The sequence below is a fragment of the Pinus tabuliformis genome, chromosome X (assembly GCF_031772625.1).
Source record: "Pinus tabuliformis cultivar Carrire ecotype Pingquan chromosome X, CPIR1, whole genome shotgun sequence".
Lineage (NCBI taxonomy): Eukaryota > Viridiplantae > Streptophyta > Pinopsida > Pinales > Pinaceae > Pinus > Pinus tabuliformis.
In genome coordinates this window covers 1,577,275,039-1,577,299,022 of record NC_142308.1, presented here as the reverse complement: position 1 = coordinate 1,577,299,022, position 23,984 = coordinate 1,577,275,039, and the positions used below count along the sequence as shown (strand labels likewise).

At 43.6% G+C, this 23,984-nt stretch overlaps 1 protein-coding gene across 1 annotated transcript in view; it reads left to right on the top strand.

The window, feature by feature from the left end:
- Positions 1-14,565: 14,565 nt before the first annotated feature.
- Positions 14,566-23,984, top strand: part of LOC149146041 (uncharacterized) — an 86,743-nt gene continuing 77,324 nt past the window's right edge. The window contains exons 1-3 of the mRNA XM_089452637.1: positions 14,566-14,860; positions 15,137-16,585; positions 16,735-19,837. Coding sequence (XP_089308763.1) covers positions 14,566-14,860; positions 15,137-16,585; positions 16,735-19,837 — 4,847 coding nt within the window. The remainder of the gene's footprint in view (positions 14,861-15,136; positions 16,586-16,734; positions 19,838-23,984) is intronic.

Genomic DNA, 23,984 nt, shown 5'->3' with positions numbered 1-23,984 from the left:
TCCCTGGTTAGGGCTGCGCGAAGGTGAATATATCAGGGCGCAAAGGATAGGAAGTGTGCGAAGTAACCTATGCGTAGGGACTAACAGTTGGACCGAATCAACCTCTCATACATCTCAAGGGTGTGGAAACTTGGTTCCATCACCCCCGATACTACTTTGGGTGAGATCTCAATTCATGCTCCATGGACTATTACCGAAGGGCTAGTAGTACAGGGATTTGTTTGGCTAATTAACTCTGAACCTAGGTTAGGCCCAAACAAGACAACAAATGGTTTCGTTGCCAGGATCGGGATCTGCATGGAGATGTCTGATGTCATATCACTAGAATCCAATGAAAAAAGGAATTGAGGATTGGTTGGATAGGAATATTCACAAGTTCATGGCGCAGGAGAATAGGACTCCACAACTCTCAAAAGAAGAGTGGTTAGACTGCTACTTATACGCAGAGATCCACGAAATTTTCTTTGCATATTTCCCTACTGAGCTATACAAGTGGATTGCAAAGCTAGCAGATAGCCAAGGAAGGTGCAATCTCGACAGACCTATTGTGTGGACTCTAGAGTTGGTGCGCATATTGGAAGCGTCGGAGGATAATATCGCACGTGTTGTTGACCACTGGCCTGATTGAATTATAGGAGGGTTCATCATTGAGTTCGTGGTAGATACTTTAGTCAGCTATAGCGAGGCAGAGCGACGCTTCCTCAAAGGACTGCGAGGTATGTATGTTAAGTCCTTGAACACTTGGATTAAAATGCTACTGTGTGAAGAGTAGGTTATGTGAATAAATTGATGTTTGGGGCTACGCGAATTGGGAGAATCTAAAGAAACGAAGGTAATGTAGAACTAGAAACTAGCCCCTTGATTTCACCTCCGCGAGGAGACAAGGAAGAGCACACGAAGGTCTCACCAAGAAGTACGATCAATATGATAAGGCAGAGGATTCTGCGCATACCACCGCCACCCACACCACCACCAGTTTCACCATCTTCACCCCCATATTCACCCATACCACCTCCGCCACCACCATGAGTCAATATGGCAAGCGCGATAAAGTTGCCAATGTTCAAGGGAGTAGGAAATGAAGATCCGAACTAGTTTTGGTTCGTGATTAAAGCTGTATGGGAAGCGCAAGGAATTACGGATGACAATATAAAGAAAGCAACATTGGTCAGCGCTCTGCAGGATCACATGCTGACCTGGCACATTAAGCATTCCAATGACAATCCGAATGCGGGGATCGCGGATATCAAAACTACGCTAAACAAAGAAATTAGCAGGTCGAAGTCAGATGCGCAGTCAATCATTGGGTTCACGGAAATCATAATGCTATCAAGTGAGACCCCTTGGGAGTTGGATCAGAGACTGAAGTGCACAATTCGCGAAGATAACACGACGTTGATGGATGGAAAACACCGTGAATGGTTTGTAGCATCATTAACTTTGCATCTAAGGAATGAGTTGTCACAATAGAAGCTAACAACTCAGTGCGAGGCCTTGGAGATCGCGATGAGATTGCATGATACCTTGATATAGGATCCCAACCTGGAAGTTCAGAAAATTCATGCGCAGTTGAAAAACTTGTGCCTTGAGATGCAGAGTCTGAAACAAGACAGGACAGCTTGCTCAGAAGTGCGTGACGAGGTATGGTGCGTAAAGTGCAAGGGTCAAGGACACGACAAGGACCACTTCCTGGTGTTCACGAATTACCTCGTGGGAGGAGTACCAATGCCATTGAGACTGGAGGCACAAGCAGGACCTAGCATAGCCCCTGCGTTGTGGTGCGCAATTTTTCAAATAGAATGAAAGCATGCTACATACAACTACCATCTGTTGCAGAAGTACATGCAAAATTCACAACAGTTGTTCTATAATTTCTATAGATCAGTGGGACATGATGAGCACACCTATAGAAGTTATGAGTTGATGGTGGATAGGACTCCGACCTACAAAGTTCAAGCCAAAATGCGCCCCTTGACCATAATGTAGGGATGGCACAATACGGATTTCATGGGCGCGGACGAGGCTAAGGTGGAGGAGGACCTAGAAGGGGTCACAGACAGCTGATATGTTACAATTGTGGAGGGCCAGAACATTATGCCTGCGATTATACAAATCCAATGCGTCCATCATGCTTGTATTGTACATTGTTTGATCATGAGATGGAGGATTGTCCCACACTAATAGCGCGGTTGCGCAAAAAAGGAGCGCTCCAACATCCCCTGACTTAGAACCTACAAATGATGCGGTCTGAGTCGCGCGAGGAGGACCCTAATTTGAATATTCTGCTCTGAAGTTAAATTATGACAGGGGATGACAAAGGCAAGCATCGTGAAGAGAGTAATTGGGTTCACAACACTCCAACAAAAGAACCAAAGTTTGATTTGGAGCACACTAAGGAAACCTTCATAGAAGCCAGGAAGAGCTTCACTGATGCCTCCACTTTAGGAAGCAAAGATAGACTGGAGCTGGAAATGGACCCATCGATGCTCACAATGTTCCTGGAAACATGTATGAAGCTACTGCGTGATAGCAAGGCTGTAAAGGGGTTGTAGGAACTCATAAATAGATGCGTTGGGACTGTGCCAGGAGAACCATGAGTAGTCCAGAAGCTTGGAAAGCACACAATGAGGATGGGAAGGGAGATGAGTTTGACCGCTTAGATTGGAGAATATGAGATGGACCAAGTGCTTCTAGACCTAAGACGCGAAAGTTCTGCTGAAGCAAACATGCGAGTGCATGGGAAGACCTACGCTGCAATGGTCTCCTATCCAATTGCGAACGGCAAACCATCAAAAGATCCTACCTATGGGAAGATTGCAGGGAATCACAGTGGATATCGAAGGAGCAAACGAGCTAGCAGACTTCGAAGTGATAGAGATTGTTGATGACAGCAATCCCTACCCTGCGCTATTAGAAATAGATTGAGCCATTGACATGAATGGGGTGATAAATCTGAAGAAATGCAAGATGATTTTTAAGAAAAAGTCTCTGCACGTAGTTGTACCTTTGGACCCTACAGAAAGACCGCGCTACATGGACCCAGTGCACAAATATGAAAGCGAAGACGACTTGGATTTCATCTATAAGATAACCTCACGATAATAAGACTGGGTAAATCCAACTGCGGATGGACGAATCTCATGGGAGTGTGAAAGATCCTGCACATCGGATTCGGACAAGGAGATAGAATGATGGCATAACAAGTTACACGAGGTAACCACGCTGAACAGTAACATGATAATGAGATCGCTATTCTGTGTATCAATGGAGGTAAGGGATCTGCCTACGTATGATGGGTTAAGTGAGGTAGATGACTTCCTAAACATATTTGAAAGAGAGGTGCCAGAACAGCAACGTTTTGAAGCTTTGAAATGGGTATTGTGCACTACGCCTGTGAGGTGGTGGGGTACGCACCAAGGAAGCTTCGAGGACTGGCGCGAATGCAAGAGAACGATGTGCATATGGTTTGGGAAGCCTCATATGCAATTCAAAGACAAAAGGGCCGGAAGGAGTGATCCATGTGTGCACCTTTCCAGATGGGTGCAGGCATATCTTACAAAACCTGCGTGGATGCACACGTACTCCTCGTTAAGAAACACGGTCAGTAAGCATGTGTGGGCAAGGAAATTGTGTGAATGACCTCTCAAGTTGGAAAAACAAAGTATGGAAATAAGGGTTGGACAGAAAATTATCCACACAGAAGCCTTTGACAAAGTATGTGAAGCGTTGAACAAGGTACACTATGCGCAGTGAATTGTTTGGGACCTGTGCGTACCAGCGATTCTATGGGCTTATAGGAAAACGTGTAAGAAATTGACGGAGCAGGCGCCTCTGAGGCTGGATTTTGGAGTGAACATTGTAATCCCCATAGAATATAAAATGCCTTGTCTGCACATAACAGCACCCGCAGATCTGATGGTTTGCAGAGCCTTAGAAGAAGGGATCGCACAGCTGAAAGAAGTATAATGCTTGGGAACTAAGGAAGAAATTCGACATGGTGGTCTTAGGCTCCAAGAACTTATGAAAGATAGGGTGCGATTAAGGGAGAAAAGTGCTCTGCTGGAAGCAGAAGCCAAGAAGCTTGAGGACAGGATCAAGAAGGATTTTCTCGATAAAGAACCCAGGGTGATAAAACAAGGTGTGCACGATCACATCGACGAATTTGGGGACTATCACCACGAATTGATCAGCCTGATGCCTTGGATTGGACCACATATTACTAAACGGATCAACCATGGTGTTGTGATGTCAATGATAAAGTGCACAACGCAGCCAGTAACAATAAAAGGTGGATTTTTTCCAGGAAAAGTGATGGATGACAGGATGAAACCCTATGGAGGTGGGGCATCCACCTGACTATCCGTGAGAAGTACAATCTCAACACTCCAGGTAGTTGAAAGGAGGTACAGGATTATAAACTACTCTACCCGGGAGATGCACGATGTTGGAGCTGCGCACAGGAAAAAAGTGTCAAAAGGTCCGCGACTGCGCAAGGGGGGCTGCATTGCCGCGCGAGTTGGCTGGAAAGTGACCGTTGGAGTCACTATTCACGATGCGATGCTCGACTTGAGACCAAAAGGAGTGGGAAGCAAGAATTTAAGATGCACTTTATGGGCAATATTTGAGAAAATCTGCCGCCAAGGGAGCATTAATGAACTAGATTTGGGGGGAACGGTCGAATTCAAATTCAAAAGGCACTATAAATTACAAAGGGCTGCCCAACAAACAACACTTTGTCATTTGAAAATTGATCCATTGTATGGCCCGCGTATTCTAAGCTGAGATCTGTTTGCCCTGTGTCGAGCGTTGATTGAGCCCCTGATTACGCGATTGAAACAAGATGGCAGTGTCACAAGAAGTTAGGGAAATCGCAAAGATGACCGTTGAAGAGGCCGTGCAGACCCTGACTATGAGGGATGCCCCTGAAGGCTCCGATATTGTGGCAGAAATCTCTAAATCACTACACACATTGAGCCTGAAGAAAGACAAACAGTGGATGATTCCTGTACGTGTGTCCCCTCGAAACCCACTGCACACCAGGTTAACGATGGAGGAGAAAGGGAAGGCAGTTAACTTGGAAATCGACGAGGAGGAGGAATACCTAGAGGACCTTATAATTGAAGAAGACAAGGACGAAGGCATGGAGGAAGAAACTGAGCCTACGCACCTTCCAACAAAGTTTCCCACCTATATCCCCCCATGGAAGGGGAAGGAAAAAGTGCTCAAGGATCTCGACAAGAGAAAGAGCTCTCTCCAGACTCTGCTCCTCTTGGACGACATCATCTTTGAGGGCACACACCTGTGGCAGGTGCCTAACTTGAAATTTGAAAATTGGAATCTTGCTGACCATGATAAGTTCCCTCATCTAGAGACTGCACAGCTCATGAAGCCCAAGCAGAACACCGCGGCGGGGGTTATCAAATTGGGGCCGTGAAAGTGGTTACGCAGAGTGTTAAAGGCAGGGTCATTAAACCTACTCTGGGTGCCACAATTCCACCACACCCCAATAACAATATTTGTCATCAGGCAGCTACTCTGCCTAGTGCATGATGGGTGTATATGGCTAGAGGAGACCATCCCCATCATGGACCACTTAATCCACTGCATTACACGGCTCCCATGCAAAGGAGAGGACCCCGCAGACATCTTGGAGGGGAAGAGCAGTGACTTGGCCATCGCAGAGGCCATGAAAAAGAAATACAAGCTAGAGAAGAAGAAAAGGGGCTATGCCATATCCAGCATTAATAAAAAAGCAGTTAAAGTGGTGACCCAGATACTGGTGAGTAAAGTTATACACAAGTGTCGCGAGGAACGAGGTACCCACACCGGTGGTGACACTTGCTGAGCAGTGTGCGGAGGCGGTCCAGTTCAACTGGTCCAAGTTCTTATGTAAAGAGTTCTTGGAAAATTTCCGTGAGGCCCAGGAACAAGGAGAAATGTTCCATTATGCATGGCTTCTGCTATCCATAGTGCTCGTGGCAGGGGAATTTCCGCAGGACAATTAGTTCCCCACAATTGACAAGGATCTGCCGAAGGTCGTTTAGTACGCTTCGCTGTGGGCCATGAAAGACACGAACTGAATCTACAATAGCAAGATATTCTGGGTGTTCATGGAAATGAACATCAGAATGGTGATTAACCTCAAGGCGTGGTTATCACCCACTGCTACAACAGCCTACAAATTTTTTTAGAATTTAAAGCAGACCTCCACAGTATATATATCAAAGAGCGCAAGGACCCGACCAAGAAATGGAGCGAGCTACCCTTCGTAGCCACATATGATGTAACTTTCGATGTAATTGAGACACGGTCGAGGGAGTGGTGCGCCCAAGACATCGCGGCATTGGAGAAGTCTGTGGCACAGAAGAAGAAATAGGAGGTCAAACTACACATGGCACAGTTGGCAGAGAAGAGAAGGAAAGAAGCAGTGGCAACAAAAGTGTAGGAGGCGTGGGACGCTGTGCAGATAGCTATAGAACAAAAAAAGGTTGTAGTAGTAGCAGCAGCATAGGAGGCAGCTGCAAAGGCACACGAGGGCCAGGAGTCACCTTTGCATGGGTAGGAAAAAGAAATGGAAACAGAGGAAGAGGAGGGCGGCACGAACCCACAAACCCTGTCAACACAACTGAAGCGCCAGCGCCCAAGCAAGAGGACGGGGCTGCGCAAGAAGGTCAAGGCATAAAAGTTGCCTATCGACCCGATCACCCTTACCGAGGGTGATCTACATGAAATCGGGGAGAAGGTGCACAATGTCACCTCCGAGGCCCTCCAGAACTTCATGCAAGAGAATCAGATTGTTTTGGGGGCCCTCAGAGTGCAGCTTCAGGAGTTGCAGGTGCACACTCCTCGGGCTGCTACCCTTTTGACCAGCCTCATAGTGGGGACAACTGCAGCAAAGCAGATGTTGCGTGCTCAGAAAACAAACACAATAGTGCTACCAGAAGGGGCACTGGTTACAACAAATGAAGCTGACAAGCCTACGATTAGCGCACTAAAAGGTATCGGTAACAACATGGTTGCACTCATGCAAGAGATGTTATATGTACTGCAAGATGGGATTACTACAGAACTGCGGGCTGGGGAGAGCTGCGTGCTGCAAGTGCTGAGCGAGAAAAAAATTAACATGGAGCAGTTGAGCTTGCAACGCAATGAAGTGGTGTCGCAGAACAGGCAGATGGTACAGGTACTAGAAGAAGCCTGTCAGATGGTCCCTGAGATGGCCATCCCAGTAGACGCACCAGTAGAGGCTCACATCCACAAACTAGCAACAGGGGTGCGCAAGGCGTGAGAAGAAATGACTAAGGTTTAGCTGGAGCTGAACCTTCAGATAGCAGAGCTGCGGTTGAAGGCGTAGCCATCCACCCCTCCAGAGCTAAGAGAACAGCACACTGGTGCTATTACATCATGGATGGAAGAGATTAGTAGTGCAGTAAGGGATTGCACCAGAATGTTAGAGGAGTGATTTGAGGTCCTCACTAATTTTCTAGAGGACCCTAACATCTAGCACTTAGAGACAGAGGCACGTGATCTCCAGCAGCAGTACGACAACATCAAAGGGACTGCTCAGAGGTGGCCCTCACTCGAAGGCTCGCACGAATGCAACAAGCCAAAGCGCTGAAATAGCAAGTAGATTCCGCACGACACCAAGACGCAGTCTTGAAGGCAAGCATTCAACCTTGGATAGATGAAGCCTTCATCAGAACAACAACAATTGAAAGCAAGCTCACACAAATGCAGGGGACACAGGAACAGGTCTAGGGAATCAGTTCCAACACCGCGGTCTCGGAACAAAGGGTACAGGAGATTCAACAGGCAGCGGCTCAGTGTGTTGCCGACCTTGCAGCGGTTTGAGTAGAGTTGGAGGGACTCTGCACTAAGATATCTACACCAACAGAGTGACTCGAGGGCGAATCACGATGTTTGCATTGGCTACCTATTGGGCATGGAATCCCCCCCAAGGCATGTTTGTGGCTTAAAGCCCAAGTTTTGACCAATTCCATTGTAAATATTCCACGATCTGTGGACGCGGAGCGCGAAGTCATAATAGAGTCACAGGGTTGTCTGCCCTTGTTTTTGTAATGTAATGTCAGCTTGAAAGATCTACCCATGGTCTGCGGACCATGGGATTGTATAAATAGAGTGAGGCTCTAAGTGTAGAAAGCAACTAATAAAATAGAAGCATGATGATTCTAAGGGATTGAGTCAAAGTGTAAGTTGTGCCTCTGGGGCGTAGAGTAAGAGAAGGCTCTTCAGCTGAGTGCGCAAAGGCCTAGTAGTCCACAACTAAGTGTGCAGACCCCTGCAGCTGAGTGCGCAGGGCAGGTCAACTTTGTAACCATCAGAAGCATTAATAAAGATAAGTTATATCATATTTTTGTGTATCTTTTCCTGTTTTATGTATTATTGAGTATGAATTGCAAGTTTCCTATTTATTTGTTGCGCAGACTCATATGAATGTGTTGTATAAATAAATGTAACATAAGGCATCCATTTACATGAAGATAATTAACTAATGTAAGAAGATAAGTAAGATCTCGGGTATGACTTATGGAAATAGTGCAAAGCGTTGCTCCAGTAGTGCAGAAGCCCCACAGTTCTTGGTTAGGGTTGCGTGAAGGACAGGGAAGTGCGCAAAGTAACCTATGCGCAGGGACTAACAGTTGGACAGAATCAACCTCTTAGACATCTCAAGGGTGAGGAAACCTAGTTCTAGCAACCCCCCATACTACTTCAGGTGACACCTCAGTCTGCACTCTGCGGACTTTTTCCGAAAGGGCCAGTAGTATAGGGATTTGTTTGGCTAATTAACTCTGAACCTGGTTTAGGCCCCAACAATCCAACAGGTTCTTTCACTGTGAGGGGAAGAAGGTGAAGGTGAGTTCCAGGTTGAAAAGGATCAATCCAAACTCAGCTAGGAATACACAACACAAAGGACATACATAGCTTCCAGTGAGGCAGTCCACTCGGATGCGGCAGTGACAACATACAAGGAAATATAACACATACAACACTCACGGATCAGTCCAAACGAGTGCAACTGTTGTTACAAAAAGGTTCATGTGAAAGGTCTGTTTGATGTTCGGCAGAGTAGTCAACACGGACAGGACAACATTAGAAGCATATACAACACATTTAAATTAATATATTATGAATTACAACAAATGAATCAGTTAAGATGTAGAACACAGGTTAAAGAAACATGCATTAGAAGTGTTAAAGATCAGTCTTACAACAAAGACAATACTTTTGTGAAAACATGTTGGCCTATTGATAGGCTTCTGATATTAAACGAAAGTTCCAAGACACATCGTTACACCATACATCACTAACCCCATCAGCGAGGCGTTAGATCCGCTACTTATTCCTCAAAGAAAAGATTACAGACTCTCTTGGCTATGTGGAAGGAGGTGAGGTGAAAAGTCCTTTCATGTACAAATGAGGGGGGTATTTATAGCCAAGGGTGAAACTGACCCTTGTGGTTGTTTGACTACCCTCATGACTATTCGACTTCCATAACTTTTCAACTTACATTACTCTATGTTCAACAAGTGGGTATATTGGACTTCCACATTATATCACATTGATTGACAACAAGCCCATAGTGGAGATGTGGGCAACATGACTCATGACTTGACTCGACATGACTTAACATGACAATGCTGGTACATTCATGCTGTTACTGGAGTGCATGTCGAGCTATAGTTTTGCTGAGTGATGTATGTCTTCATGGTGTACCATAGCTTCACCTCCGCATGGTGAAGTGCACAGAGTGTTCGATGGTCCTTGGTTCGCTTGATGAAGCTTTAGCATGTTGTCCCTTGCTTTCATGCTAGAACGATTAACAGGCTAACTTGTTCACGAAAGTGCATGTTCGTCCCGTTCGTCCGCTTCACATGCTTTTTTCTTTTGTCCATTAGTGAACCTATCCATCTGCATGTGCTCCCTTAGTTGATCTCGTTCATCATCTTGTCCTATTCGTTGGTGTACCTATACCTGTAGTCACTCATGATGAGATGACATCAAATCCAAAACCTCCTAGTCTACCATGACACATGATCATTCGAGTGCGGATGAACGGGAGAGACAACAAGGCTGTGATGCGGGATGATGGCTCCAAGAAACTGCTGATGAAAACTACGTAAGAGTCACTAAGAGATGGAGATAGGCAATCCGAGTCAATAGTGACTATCTGCAAGGTCTAGCTCGACTAGGAGAAAAAATTGCGCAAATTTTGGGAGGGACAGTCTGGGCTATAGGAGGGCAAGGCAGGCATGCTCTGTGCATTTTTCAGAACAAATAGTCAGTAGGGACTGGATAGCTAGATTCGCGAAATTTTCCAAAGGAACAGGCTAGGCTGCATAAAGGGTCAGCAGGCAGGGATTGCAAATTTTTTCTGGGGAACTGCCCGAGAGGCTGGAAGCCAGAACTACGCAATTCCCTGAGGGAACTACCAATTGGCTGCTGGGTTCACTGGAAGCCAAAACTACACAATTCCCATAGGGAACTGGCAGTTGGCTATTAGGGTCACTAGCATAAAAAACTACACAATTCCTAGAGGGAACTGGCAGTTGGTTGCTCATTCACTGGCAACAGAAACTGTGCAATTCCTGGAGGGAACAAGCAGTCTACAGCTGGGCGCTACTAGCTGGGAAAATTGCACTAAGGCCGAGAGGCTGGAATGTTGATCATCTCTCGTAATTTTTGAGATGAGCTAACTGATGGGCAGTGGAAGGCCTGCTCATGAGCACTGCGCAATTTCTAAGATGAACGGTCGGTCGAATGTCTGGATGGCTGACTGGGAAAACTGCACAATTTTCTGAAGGAGACAGGGACAGTCACTTGGTGTTTGTCCAGCCTGTCTATGCAATTTCCTTAGTTAGTTGAACAGGTGAGGTTAATGACCTCTACGAAAATTTTGAGGGGAGTCAGTCCCGGGGTGACTGTCAGGTCCGACTATCTGGGTGGTCAAAATGAGAGTTGATTAAGTTAATTCCCGACAACACAGCTTAAAAGGAATAGCTTGGTGCTTCTGCACTGTTCTAGTTGATAGTCGATCGAGTCAAAAGGAGGGTGATGGTTTGGCTGTCAGTGAGGATTCTGGTCGTCATAATTTTAGCAAAATGGCTAAGTGTGTGAACAATCGAAAGATGCATAGGTAATCATACAAACACACACTCACATGACTTGACAACGAAACGGCCAAACCATCTAGATACACATGTTCAACATGACTAACCGACAATGCAAGAGACAAGCACAACACTCGTGTTTGATCATTCATGATCGAGACGAAGCTTGCACGATAGTAAATGTGACTTCGTGTCTGAGTGCAACAAATGCTTTCATCGCGAACACAACAGACACATATGAAGCAAAGACTTTGAGCACAATTAGAACACGGTTGCAAGCATAACTTGGACATCATCATGCAGAGACTTGGATCCAATGAACAATCAAGGTGAATGTGAAGACTCACACGAGCTCACGGAGTGAACCTGAGTGTGTGCAATCATCAAGTGAAACTCTTCCGGGGAAGCTCCAAAATTGGTGCAGGCCAAAATTTTGGAGGGTGGTTGTAGCTGCCACAACAGGAAGTTATCCCAAGACCAGAGAATAATTTAGTGGTAGCTTCTAGGTGGATCTACAAGGTGAAGAAACCAATATATGGAAGAATCAAGAAACAAAAGGCTAGATTTGTGACCAAGGGGTTCTCTCAGGTGGAGGGAATTGATTATGAGGATACCTTTGCTCCAGTAGCAATGCACTCTTCTATCATGTCAATTATATTACTTGCAGTGCAAATGTAATGGAAGATACATCATATGGATGTAAAGACAACATTCATCAATGTAGTGATTGAGGAAGAGGTGTACATTGAGCAGCTGGAATGATTTGAGACCTTCGATAGAGAGTCGCATGTGTGCAGACTCAAGGGAGCACTATATGGATTGAAACAAGCACCCCATGCTTGGTACTCTAGGATCAAAAACTATTTCACCGAATTGGGATTCACCAAAAGTGAAGCAGATGAAAACCTTTACCATATTGTGGTTGAAGGTAAATTATTTATTATAGTATTATATGTCGATGATTTAATTATAATAGGTGATGAGAAGTTGGTAAATTCTTGCAAATAGGATCTTGCAAGAGAATTTGAAATGAAGGAAATGGAGGTGATGCATTATGTCCTCGGTATGGAAGTATGGCAAGGAGATGGGGAACTGTTTGTCTCTTAAGGAAAGTATGCCAACGAGATATTGAAGAAGTTCCACATGGAACAAAGAAAACCCATGGAGACTCCTCTAGTAGGGAATTGGAGGAAGGAAGATGCTACTTCAGGTGAAGCAGTGGAGGCTATTATATATAGGCAGCTTGTGGGTTCACGTATGTATTTCGTGAACACACAACTAGACATGTGTTATGCAGTTAACCAACTTATTCAAGCAATGGTTAAGACAACCAAACTGTATTGGAAGACAACCAAACATGTGTTGGGATACCTTAGAGGCACCACTTAGTTTGGTATTTGGTACATACGGATAGAGGGAGTGAAGTTGCAAGGATTCACAAATGCAGATTGGGTGGGTAGTCCATCAGAAAGGAAAAGCACATCAAGATGCATCTTCAATATTGGATCAACAACAATTTCTTCGTACAACATGAATTAGAGATCAGTTGCACTCAGTTCAGCAAAAGCAGAGTACATGGCTGATATTCAAGCAACTTGTGAAGCTATCTAGATGAGGCACATTATTGTTGGGTTATTTGGTCAGATGATGGATCCTAGAGTGAATTACTGTGACAACCAAATTTGTATCAAACTCTCTAAGAATCTAATTTTTCATGATCGATCCAATCATATTGACATCTAGTATCACCATCTATGATATTGTGATCATAGGAGAATCATGTTGTTGGAGTACATTCCTACAAAGGGACAGGATATAGATATTTTGACAAAGGAATTGTCAAAATGTAAATTTGAGTTCCATATAGGCAATATTAGGGTAGAAGATAATCCCTTTCTTGTTGAGAGGGAGTGTTGAAAATGGAAATAAGAAAATCCTGATTTAATTTTCCCTTGAATTAAGTTAGGAGAAAATTGTAATTCCACATCACAAGACGACAAGAATGAGTTAACTAAGTTAATTTCAACTAGTTGGCTCAGTTAATTCAAGTTGAGAGCCTAGCTTGTGTCATGTAGAGTGGTTCCTAAATTTTAGGAGCCTCGGTTGAGTTTAATTTGAGTTGTAATAGTTTAATTCAGGTAAACTACGTTAATGTAAGTTAAACGTGTTCCAACTGTTCGCAAAACTAGTAGGAGGTCTAGAAGTGGGGTACAACTTCATGTGTTCAACTAGTTAACTGATAAATCAACCATAATTAACTCATGCATGCATGAAATTTGAGTTATCCCGTTGAGGTTGGAGTTCAAGGGCAGTGTACTATCAATTGTATAATTTTCCATGTTGTATAAGTGGTGCATCCATTGAGAGAAGGGCCTATAAGGATTACACAAATCAATATGGAGATTTCCCTAGTTAATAGGGGGTTAATTCCTTGAGAGACAATGCAAGGAAATAGGAGCTTGGAAGGCAACATAATTGGGTAAGTATTGGCTAGAGTCAACTTTTGACGCAATGAGATAGATTGTACTTCTGTAGAGATTATTTAGGTTGAAAAAGAATTATATTTTCTTCTCTATTTTTCTAATCTAATGAAATATACATATAGGAAGGGGTTTTGAGAAGCAATCTTTCCCCTTAGATAAATATATGAGAATATGTGATTGAATCTTGTCTCATGTTTTGTGATTTCTCGATCGATTAATTGTTTCTGTTGATGAGTAGAGTAGATTCAGGTCTTTTGTTTTAGCAAATTACATAAGCAGTTTGAATCTACAAGGAATTTCTACAATTTATTATTGAAACCTAGAGGAGCTCACTCAAGTATTAACGCACTCAAGTATTTGTAATTACTATGTATTCATGCAATTAAATTTAATATTTGGTCAAATGTAATCTAATTTTGCCTCATTGGTCTCATGAATGTGTGTAGGACAACTAGTATCAATTCATATGTTGAAGCGGAACAACTATCTAAAGAAAATAGGTCAAAGTGGTAAGGGTTTAGGTGAGACAACAAAATTTGTTTGGTATTTGTGTTGTATGTCTTGGCCTAGTGGGGAGGGTTTTCAGGATGACACTGGTGGGGTTCGATCCGGGAACCCTAGGCCATACGCCTAGGTGATGCAGGTGGCGCAGAGAAGGCTGTCGGTACGGGGAGATGGAGTAGCTGGCGGATACACCAAGGGCGTACTAGGCGGACACTCGTAGAAGGTGCCAGCTGGGAAAAAGACTGAAAACGGCCTTTGATGCTGGAGAACGGGTTTCGGGTTGCGGTTTTGGGACTTGTCCTTAGCGATTTTTCTTTGTGGAGGAACCCGTCAGGCGGTATTTCCTTTTCTGTTCCTTCCGGAGAGGTCAAAGCACAGGCGGTTTCTGCAGTTTTACTCCGGGTAGCGGTTGAGAGGCGGTGTCAGGTTTTTTACGGGGCAGTTTTACCATGGTTAATCAAAGTGAAACGGTCGAACTTGACCCAGCTCCGGAAGATATTCTATCCATCTGGGGAAAGGAGGTCACGGAGAAAAATATCGACGAGGTTTTTGGGCATTCTGTCAGCCATGCGTCCGCTTTGTTCTCGGGTGGAGGTTTGTGGCACTCAAATACTGCTAAAGGGTTACTGGACGAGAGTTTGGAGCTCAAAAGCGGCTTCGAAAATGGTGGCAAGGTTTCGGAGGAAGCAAACCCTCATGCAAGATCAGGTTCGCTGAAAGGCAAGAATACTGCCGCACCAGACAGTAAGTCCTTATCCCCTTCAAAAATTTTCGTTTCGTCGGGTGGCCTTGAGGATATTATCAATTTTTCCCAAAATAAAGGGGTGTGGAGGTCTGTGGGGGGTGTTCAGTGTACTGGGAAAGATTTGGGTGATAGGATTAGCCAGCCGGCTATAAATAGACCCCTTTTTTCAAAGGATTCCTTGTAGAGCTTTTCAAGGGCGTAAGGGGATTTAGCGGGTTTCAAAAAGACATCGAATCCGGGGGTTCTTGATAACCCTCTTGTTTCTGGAAAGGCAGAGGCAGGCGGTTATTCGGCAGCAGGAGAAGCGGGGAGTCCGGTGGAAGGATTGATCGAAACCCCTTCCGGGAAAAAGTTGCAGAGAGATGCGGAAGATGGAAGCGGTCATCAAAGGGAGGCAGAATTTTCGAATCCTGATACAGGAGGCAGAGAATCAGAGCCGGAATCAGAAAAGGTAGGGGAAAAAAGGAAGAAAGCCAAACCGTGGAAAAAGAAGCGGGTCACAAACTTGGTTCTAGGAATGGACGTCCAGGTTGAGGATGCTCTGGAAGTGGCAGAGTGTACCCTTGTGGGTAGAGCGAGAGGGAGGTATGTATCTGGAAAATTCTTAAAACAGTGGGCAGAGAGTCAGTGGCTGGAGACCCCGGCAAATTCTTTCAGGACAGCCACGTTGGTAAAGGGTTGGTTCATGGTAAAATTCGACAGTAAGGAAGCAATGGAATGGGTCAAAGAGAGAAACTGGGCTTTCGGGAATCGGCCTGTCTTCTTTAAAAGATGGTCCCCTCTGTTCGATGCATCAAAGGAAAAGGTAGACGAAATCCCCGTATGGGTTAGGGCTCCAAATTTGCCTCCTTTCCTATGGGTGGATTCAGTTTTTATGTCTATTGGAAACCATTTGGGCACTTATCTGGATGCTGATAGATCCTTCCTTCATACTTTTGAAAGAGCGGTGGCGAGGATCCTAGTAAGGCTTAATCCGAAGGAAGGACTGGCAGAATCGGTCACTTTGCAGTATAAGGATTATGTTTATGAGCAGATCTTGGATTATGAACTCCTTCCCTTCAGATGCCACCGTTGTCATGAGTACGAGCATTTGGCTAGGGACTGCCCATTGGAAAAAAGAAGAAGGAAGACGAAGAGTAAAGAAGAGGAATGGGAGGGTTTTTTGAGAAAAACCGAGGAACCGGTGGAGGCGAACAGCACTGAAGCAGAACATCAGAAAGAAGAACATGCTCCCCAGTTGGAAGAGGACGTGTTGCGGGAGGAAGGGATTCTGGCTCGTGATGCAGATGACCAGTCCCTCAAGGAAATTACCTTGGACGTTCCGACCGCCCCTCCTGAGGACGTTCCAACCGGTATGCAGTCTTCTCCACTCAATTTCTCTTTAAATTCCGAATCATTTATCGGTGGCATTTCTTCGGACTTCCCTATGGCATCAAATTTGGATGATACTCTGCAAAAAATTGAATCCCTTTCAGAAGCTATTCCTTCCTTAAATCTGAACTGTGAGGTTATCCCTAAGATGAGTCAGGATATGGGTAGTTCATCTCCCGTTCGTCACTATAACCTCAGATCTCACCATAAGAGACCTGCTTGCTCTCATGATGTCCTGGAGACGGTGGGTGGTCTTAGTATTGAGTCGTCTAAGGGTCTCTTAAAGAAAGGTAGAGGGCGGAAATCTCTCCTATCTAAAGCCCAAGTTAAGGCAAAATTTGATGTGGCTGATGGTAAATAGATGTCGATCCCTGGGGCGCTTAGAGCAGCTAAAACCCCTGAGACGGTTATCAAATGATCTATCTTTCATGGAACTGTAGGGGTTTAGCTAGTAAACCCAAAAAACTAGCTCTGAAAGATTTAATCTCTCGTCATAACCCAGATATAGTCTTCCTCCAGGAAACACTGGGCAAAAGTGCTGAAGTCGAATCTAGCCTCCGCACTTTCTTTCCGGGTTGGGTTTTCACAGCTCTGGATGCTTCTGGACATTCTGGCGGTCTTGCTATAGGTTTTAAGGAAGGAAGATATAAGGTTTTAAACTTCTGGGGTTTGTCCCATGCTCTAGGTATGGAGATTCTTTCTCCTGATTTTGATCAGCCTTTTCTGTTTATCAATGTGTATGGACCCTGTCAGGGTAGGGTCTCTTTTTGGAATGACCTTCTATCAAAAGAGCTGTTAAAAAATAAAAATCTGATAATTGGGGGAGATTTAAATTTTTCTTTGGGGATCGCTGAAGCTTGGGGGCCCTCTGCGAGGGAAGACCCATTGTCAGATTTTTTCTCAAAAGCTCTTCAGACTCATAATCTGATTGATGTAAATATCATTAAGGCTAAACCGACTTGGAGAAACAGAAGAACGGGAGAGGAGAGAATTACAAAGAGACTGGATCATTTTCTCATCAATGAATCGTTGGCATCATATATTCCTCTGTTCAGGCAATGGGTGGGTGAAGGGGGAAATTCTGATCATTTCCCCATATTCCTTGAATTCTCAAAGCCCCCTCCAAAACCAGCTTCACCATTCAAATTCAATGCCACTTGGCTTCAGGAGGAGTCTTTTCTTCAGCTGTTCAGGAATACTTGGAGGCATCCGGGCCCAAATCCTCCGGAAAACAAAGGAGCTCACTTTATGGAGAATCTAAAAAGACTGAAGAGAGCAACTATAGAATGGGCTTCAGCCAGAAGGCGAAATCAAAATGAGGAGCTGGTCAAAATTGACGAGGCCCTAAGTGTGTTAGAAGATCCTGAAGTTGATGCTTATGTATCTCAGGAATCGAAAGAAAGAATTATGGCTTTAGAAAAGAGTAGAGCTAAGATTCTTCTGGACAGAGAAGAGGAGTGGAGGTTGAAAAGTAGGGCTATATGGTTGAAAGCGGGGGATGAAAATACAAAATTCTTCCATAATTATGCAAAGGGCCGGAAAAATGCAAATTCTATATGGAAGTTGAAAGACCCTGAAGGAAGGGAGCATTCAACATTTGAGGCTGTTTCTACCTTGGGAAAGAACCACTTCCAATCCCTCTTTGCTGACCCTGGGGGGATCTCATTAGCAGAAATTATCAGGACAACCCAAGCTTTTCCCTGTTTTGTGGAGGAGGAGGAAGCCGAAAATCTCTATAGGGAAGTGAATAAGGAGGAAGTAGAAAGTATCATAAAATCAATGCCAAAAGACAAAAGCCCAGGGCCAGATGGCTGGACCATAGAGATGTTTTCTCACTTCTTTGAATTTATTGGTGAAGAGCTTACAGAAGTTGTGGAGGAGTCTAGGAAGAAAGGAGAAATCTATGGCCCTTTTAATTCAACTTTCATTGCCCTCATCCCGAAAAAAGAGGACCCGGAATCTTTTGAAGATTTCAGACCTATTTCTCTTTGCAATACTATTTACAAGATTATAGCAAAAATTATTGCGGTCCGCCTGAAACCTATTCTATATGTATGTATTTCCAGCGAACAATTTGGCTTCCTAGACGGTCGGCAAATTCATGAAGCCATAGGGGTGGCCCAAGAAACCATCCACAGTATCAAACAAGCAAAAAAGAAAGGGGTGGTGCTAAAAATTGATCTTTCCAAAGCCTATGACAGGATCAGCTGGTCGTATCTCAGATTACTATTGACTCACCTTGGTTTTAAGGTGGAGTTTATAAATTGGATCATGGGATGCATTTCAAATGTAAGTTTTGTTGTTTTGATAAATGGGGCTGCCTCCCATTTCTTCAAAAGTCAACGAGGTTTGAGAAAAGGATGCCCCCTTTCTCCTTTACTCTTCCTCCTGGCTGCTGAAGGACTCAGCAGATTGATTTCAAAAGCCAAGAGATCAGGTTTGATCACAGGTTTGGAAGTTGCTGTAAATCTTTTCATAACTCATCTCCTATTTGTTGATGATATTCTATTATTCACAAATGGAAATATAAATGAAATTAAAGAGCTTAAAGACATTCTTGATATGTTTCTGAAAGCTACAGGGCTTCAAATCAATCCCAGGAAGTCCCATCTTATCATGGAAGGTTTCAACAGGCAAGAGGAGACTTTGATCACATCCTACTTGCCATTTGAAATCTGCAATATGGATCGGCCTTTCAAGTATCTTGGGTTTTGGCTAAAACCGTCTTCATACCGAAAGCAGGATTGGAATTGGTTGGTGGCAAAAATTGAACAAAGGATATCCCATTGGAGCTTCAAGTGGTTATCAAGGGCTGGAAGGCTGACTCTGGTAAATTCTGTTCTTCAGGCCATCCCGGTTTTTTGGGCTGCTCTGACTTGGATTCCAAAAGGTATCCTTCATAAAATCAAGCAGATATGTAGCAGATTTCTGTGGTCTGGATCTAAGGAAGACTCTGTGCTTCCCTGGGTGGCTTGGGATAAGATTGCTAGACCAAAGGAGTGGGGAGGTTGGGGAGTTAAGCATCTTGTTGATTTCAGTCAATCTTTGGCAGCAAAATCAGGATGGCGAATTATAAATGCGAAGAACCTTTGGACAAAAGTTGTCAAAAGAAAATATATTGATCCAGTCCCGCTTGAGGACTGGATTAGGAGTCCAAACAAAAAAGGTAGGAACTGCTCTGTTATTTGGAAGGCCACTACAGAGGCTTTTAAAATAATTGAACAAGGTTTAGCATGGCAGGTGGGGAATGGAGAAAATCTGCGGATTGGCAAGGATCCGTGGGTAGGGTGCAACGACCTTTTTGCCTTATCTCCTGGTTTGCTCGCTCACCTAGAGGCAAAAGGAATCCAAAGTTTAAATCAGATAGCAAACATGGAGCAATCTTCCATCTGGGGACAGGCCTGGAAATCAGAAGAGGATCTGGGCACTGATCCCATTTGGAGTATCGAGTGGCGGGGGTTCATTCAGGAACTCAAACGATCAAATGTCATATTAAAGGACAAACCAGACTCCCTGGTTTGGGCTCATGCTGAGACAGGTCACTACTCCCCAAAGGCTGGTTATAACTTCCTGATGAAGAGAAAGGGGTGGGATCCTCCTGCTTGGTGGGCAAAGCCTTTGTTTAAACTGAAGTGCCCCAAAAAAGCCAGAATCTTTCTCTGGTGTGCATTAAAAAACAAGATTCCTTCTTGGGAAATTCTTCAAGCTCGCTTCAAGCAGGGACCGAGTAGATGTCCATTATGTTTTGCAGCCTCTGAATCCATCCCTCACTTATTTTTGGCCTGCTCCTTTTCAAGACAAGTCTGGGATGAAACAAAAAAACTAATGAACATTAATGTAAGATGGGAAGGGGAAGATCTCTCTTCTGCTTGGGAATATTGGTGGTCCCATTACCCTGAGAAGAACCTGAGGAATCTCCCTCCTATTCTTTGCTGGGGCATTTGGATTGCCCGGAATCGAAGCATCTTTAAAGATAAAGCCACTCCAGCGGAAGCAATCGCAATACAAAGCTCAGCCATTCTTGCCAGCATTCCTTAGCCGGAAGGCCCTTCAAACATGAACTAGCGGAAGGAAATCATTATTAGAGAAGGCATCCCTTGGGCCTTCTTTGACGGGGCAGCCCAAAACAACTCCACTGGAGCCGGAATTATTATCCATCTTAGTCCCTCACACTCTCTAAAAGCCTCAGTGGGTCTTGGGATGGGCACAAATAACTTTGCAGAATTATCAGCCTTAAAACTTCTCCTTTGCTGGCTCATTCATAGAAATATCCTCACAGTTCAGATTTTTGGAGACTCTTTAAATGTTGTAAACTGGGTCAATGGGAAATATAGATGCCGGAATTATATGCTGATGCCACTGTTAGAAGAAATTCAATTTCTAAAGTCTTCTTTTAATGTTTTCTCCACTGATCATATTTACAGGGATAAAAATGAAGAGGCAGACAGGTATTCTAAAGCAGGTTTACAACAGGTTTTGGGTTCGTGGAGGATAACCGAGCAGTTCCAGGACCAGATCCATGTGTCGGATCTCCCCCCTTACACATGATATTTTTTTGTATATGTCTGTAAGTGCTCCAGGAACAAATGGACTTATTTTTGGTACTGGCAGCACATGAAAGTTTGTGTCTTTTTCTTTTCCTGTTCATCTCTTTTTAAATATGAAAAAGCTCGAGAGACAGCTTTGTTATTTTGCATACTCAAAGGGTTGTTTTCCTTTAAAAAAGGAGACCCAGATACACTGAGACAGTTTTGACTATATTTTGGTATGGCTGTTCAGGCCGAGTTCAGGAGAACTTTTAGTTTTTTGCAAAAGACATGTTTGATGGCACCACAGAGGAGGTTTGATATCTCTCTGCCTCAAGCAAAATTCTGCTGAATGTTCACTCATCTGATTGTAACTTTTTTATTTTACTAATAGAAAAGTTCGGCTTTTTTCTTCGGAAAAAAATGTCTTGGCCTAGTGGGAGTTACATAAAGATTTATGCCCATTTTAAATAAATAATTTTCATGAGTGGGAATGTGCTCTAGTCTAGAAGAAGATAGTTTAAGTAGTGAGATAATAATAAAGTGGGTTTGTGCATTGTATCAATTATTCTTTGGTTATATTGAGATGTTATCGGATTTCTAGAAGAAGTGTTGAGAGTGGATTCCCCCCTTGCTTATGTATTGTCATGGTGATGTTCTCATTATGTACTACTGGTTTTTATGGTAGATTTATTTCATTTCCAATTATTTTCTTTCATGTATTGTTCTTTTAGTTTTGTATGAGAGAAATAGAGTTAAATAATAAAAATTTCCATGAATTTTTTCTATGTAGTATATGTCTTTATTTAACCATTGTGTTTGTATTTGAGTGAAAGACCGCAAACTCTCATTTTTCATGAAGGGTAGTAGGATAAACTCTTACTCTATTATTTGGACATAATGAACTAGTATGATTTTTCTTCTATTTTATTATTTATTTGTCTCATATAACTTCTCCTCCTTCCCTTGTTTTGCAGGTACTAATCCAGGTGGATGCTGGTGACCACTCACCTATCCCACTTGGACCCCACAACTATCTCTTTCAGTTTTTCAGTTTCCTTAATTCTAGCACAGTTTACTATTTTTAGCAGTTTTTCGAGTCCTGAACTTCTGGAGCTGTTTTTAGACCCTAAACAACATTTTTTGGGATATCTGGGAGCAACATGGGTCCATGGACTGATATTTTTCTTCCCAAAGTTGTAATCCTTGGATAGATCTTTCTAATGAGATATTTTGCACATCAAATGGAGATTGTATGCCAAAGTTATGACCCAAAGAAGTTGATATACCAATTCACCCAAACAGGACCCACAGTTTCATGTTTCATATCCTAGGGTTAGGTTTTTGGATGGTTAGGGTTTTCCATTGTTTCTAAACAATAAATAGGCCTTCGAGCCTCATTATAAGATAGTTCAAAGACATGTAGCCACCACATCTCTTCTCATAGATAAGCTACCATTTCCATTTCTCTTTGTAAGCATATTTCAGTATTTTACATTAATGAAATGAAGTATTATTTCTGTTGCATCTTTGTATTTGTGGTTATTTCTACACGTTATTGCATTCCTATTTAAATCCGAATCAGTGGTATCAGAACGTTCTGCTCTTTCTATGTCTTTCTTTGCATGTCCCCAACAAGGTCGGGATATAAGGAGTTAGGGCTTGAACTGGTCGAACCTTTGCAAGACCAGCCTCGCAAATCCCAACGGCCTCCCATGGAAAACGAAAAGAAAGACGAGGGAGTAGGAGATTCTATTAAAATCTTGCTTGAAGAAGGACTCGATCAAAAAAGGAACGCGATGATGGAAAACTTTGCCCAGATCCTTTAGCGACTACCCAAGGGTAACACATCAGCTTCCAACATCTACTCTAGAAACGCCACACCCTTTAAGGTACAAGTTAATTTTGAAATCACCATATTCGAGGGTTAGATAGACATAGATGCCATAGATAAATGGTTAAATCTGTTAGAAGGGTATTTTTTTGTTCATGATTTTTCCAGCCAGCAAAAGATCACTTTTGCACTTCTCAAAGTAGGCCCCCACGTTAAGGACTGGTAGGAAACCTATTGCGAGCAGAAGGATGAAAGTAAGACCTCACTTTTTTCAGCTACACCCACTTGGAATTCATTCCGGAATGCCATTAGGAGCAATACTACCCTGTCAAAAGCTATGAGGACAAATACATAAAGTGGATCACGCTGTGGCAGGGAAGGGACCAAGATGTGTTGGAGTTCAAAAAACATATTTCATACCCTTTGCACACAGTTAGGTATCAAGGATTCTGAGCTGCATTTGGTACTCAATTATCGTGGCTACCTACACATATACATCCAGGATGAGATGGAGTTCCTGAACATATCCTCTCTCGGCACGGTGTACCGATACGCTATCAAAATCGAGCAGAAGTTTAAACAAAAGAAGCGAGACTTTGGATCTGCGAATCTAAAGAACAAACGACAAAGACAAGGTGGGGTGACCCAAGAAAACCCATCGAAACTGCAAGAAAAGAACACCACAAAGTCAAAGAAGGACATAAGAAAGTGGTGTGAGTTCCATAAGAGCCCCACTCACAACACAAGTGAGTGTCGGACCAAGTAGTGATTGGTGGCCGAGTTGAAGGCTTCAGAATCAGATGCATGTTCCAACTTTGAGTCAGAACCCAACAAGGGGAATGGAAAAGAGAAGAAGATCATTGACGCAGAGCCTAGTACCACTGTTTCCACCACCAATATCTAGAAGAATCAGCCCAAAGATATAGAGGAGGGGGAGCGTCTTTTCCACTCACAAATGTGGGTGAAGCGTTCACCGCTACAATTCATTGTCGACAGTGGTAGCCAAAAAAACCTTATTTCAGTAGAGGTCGTGAAGCGATTGGGCCTACTGACTACGTATCAGGTGGCTTCACCAAGGATGAGATCTCAAAGTCCGCCAGTAGTGTCACCTTCCCCACAGCAGCAAACCCTTCAAAGATGAGGTATAGTGTGATGTTACACCTCTTGATGTTTGTGATGTTCTATTAGGCGATCCATACTTATGGAGGTGACATGATGTGGATGAGTTAAGGCCTCGCGCTATTGTTATTTCTTTGGGTAATTCATTATGCAGGATATCAGAGGTATCCCAACCTACCGCCACCTCTTTGATCACTACTAAGAAATGCAACAAGCTCATCTCCCATACTAGGAAATTCATTTTTTGTCTGGTTCACTCCCAAAGTAAGGGGA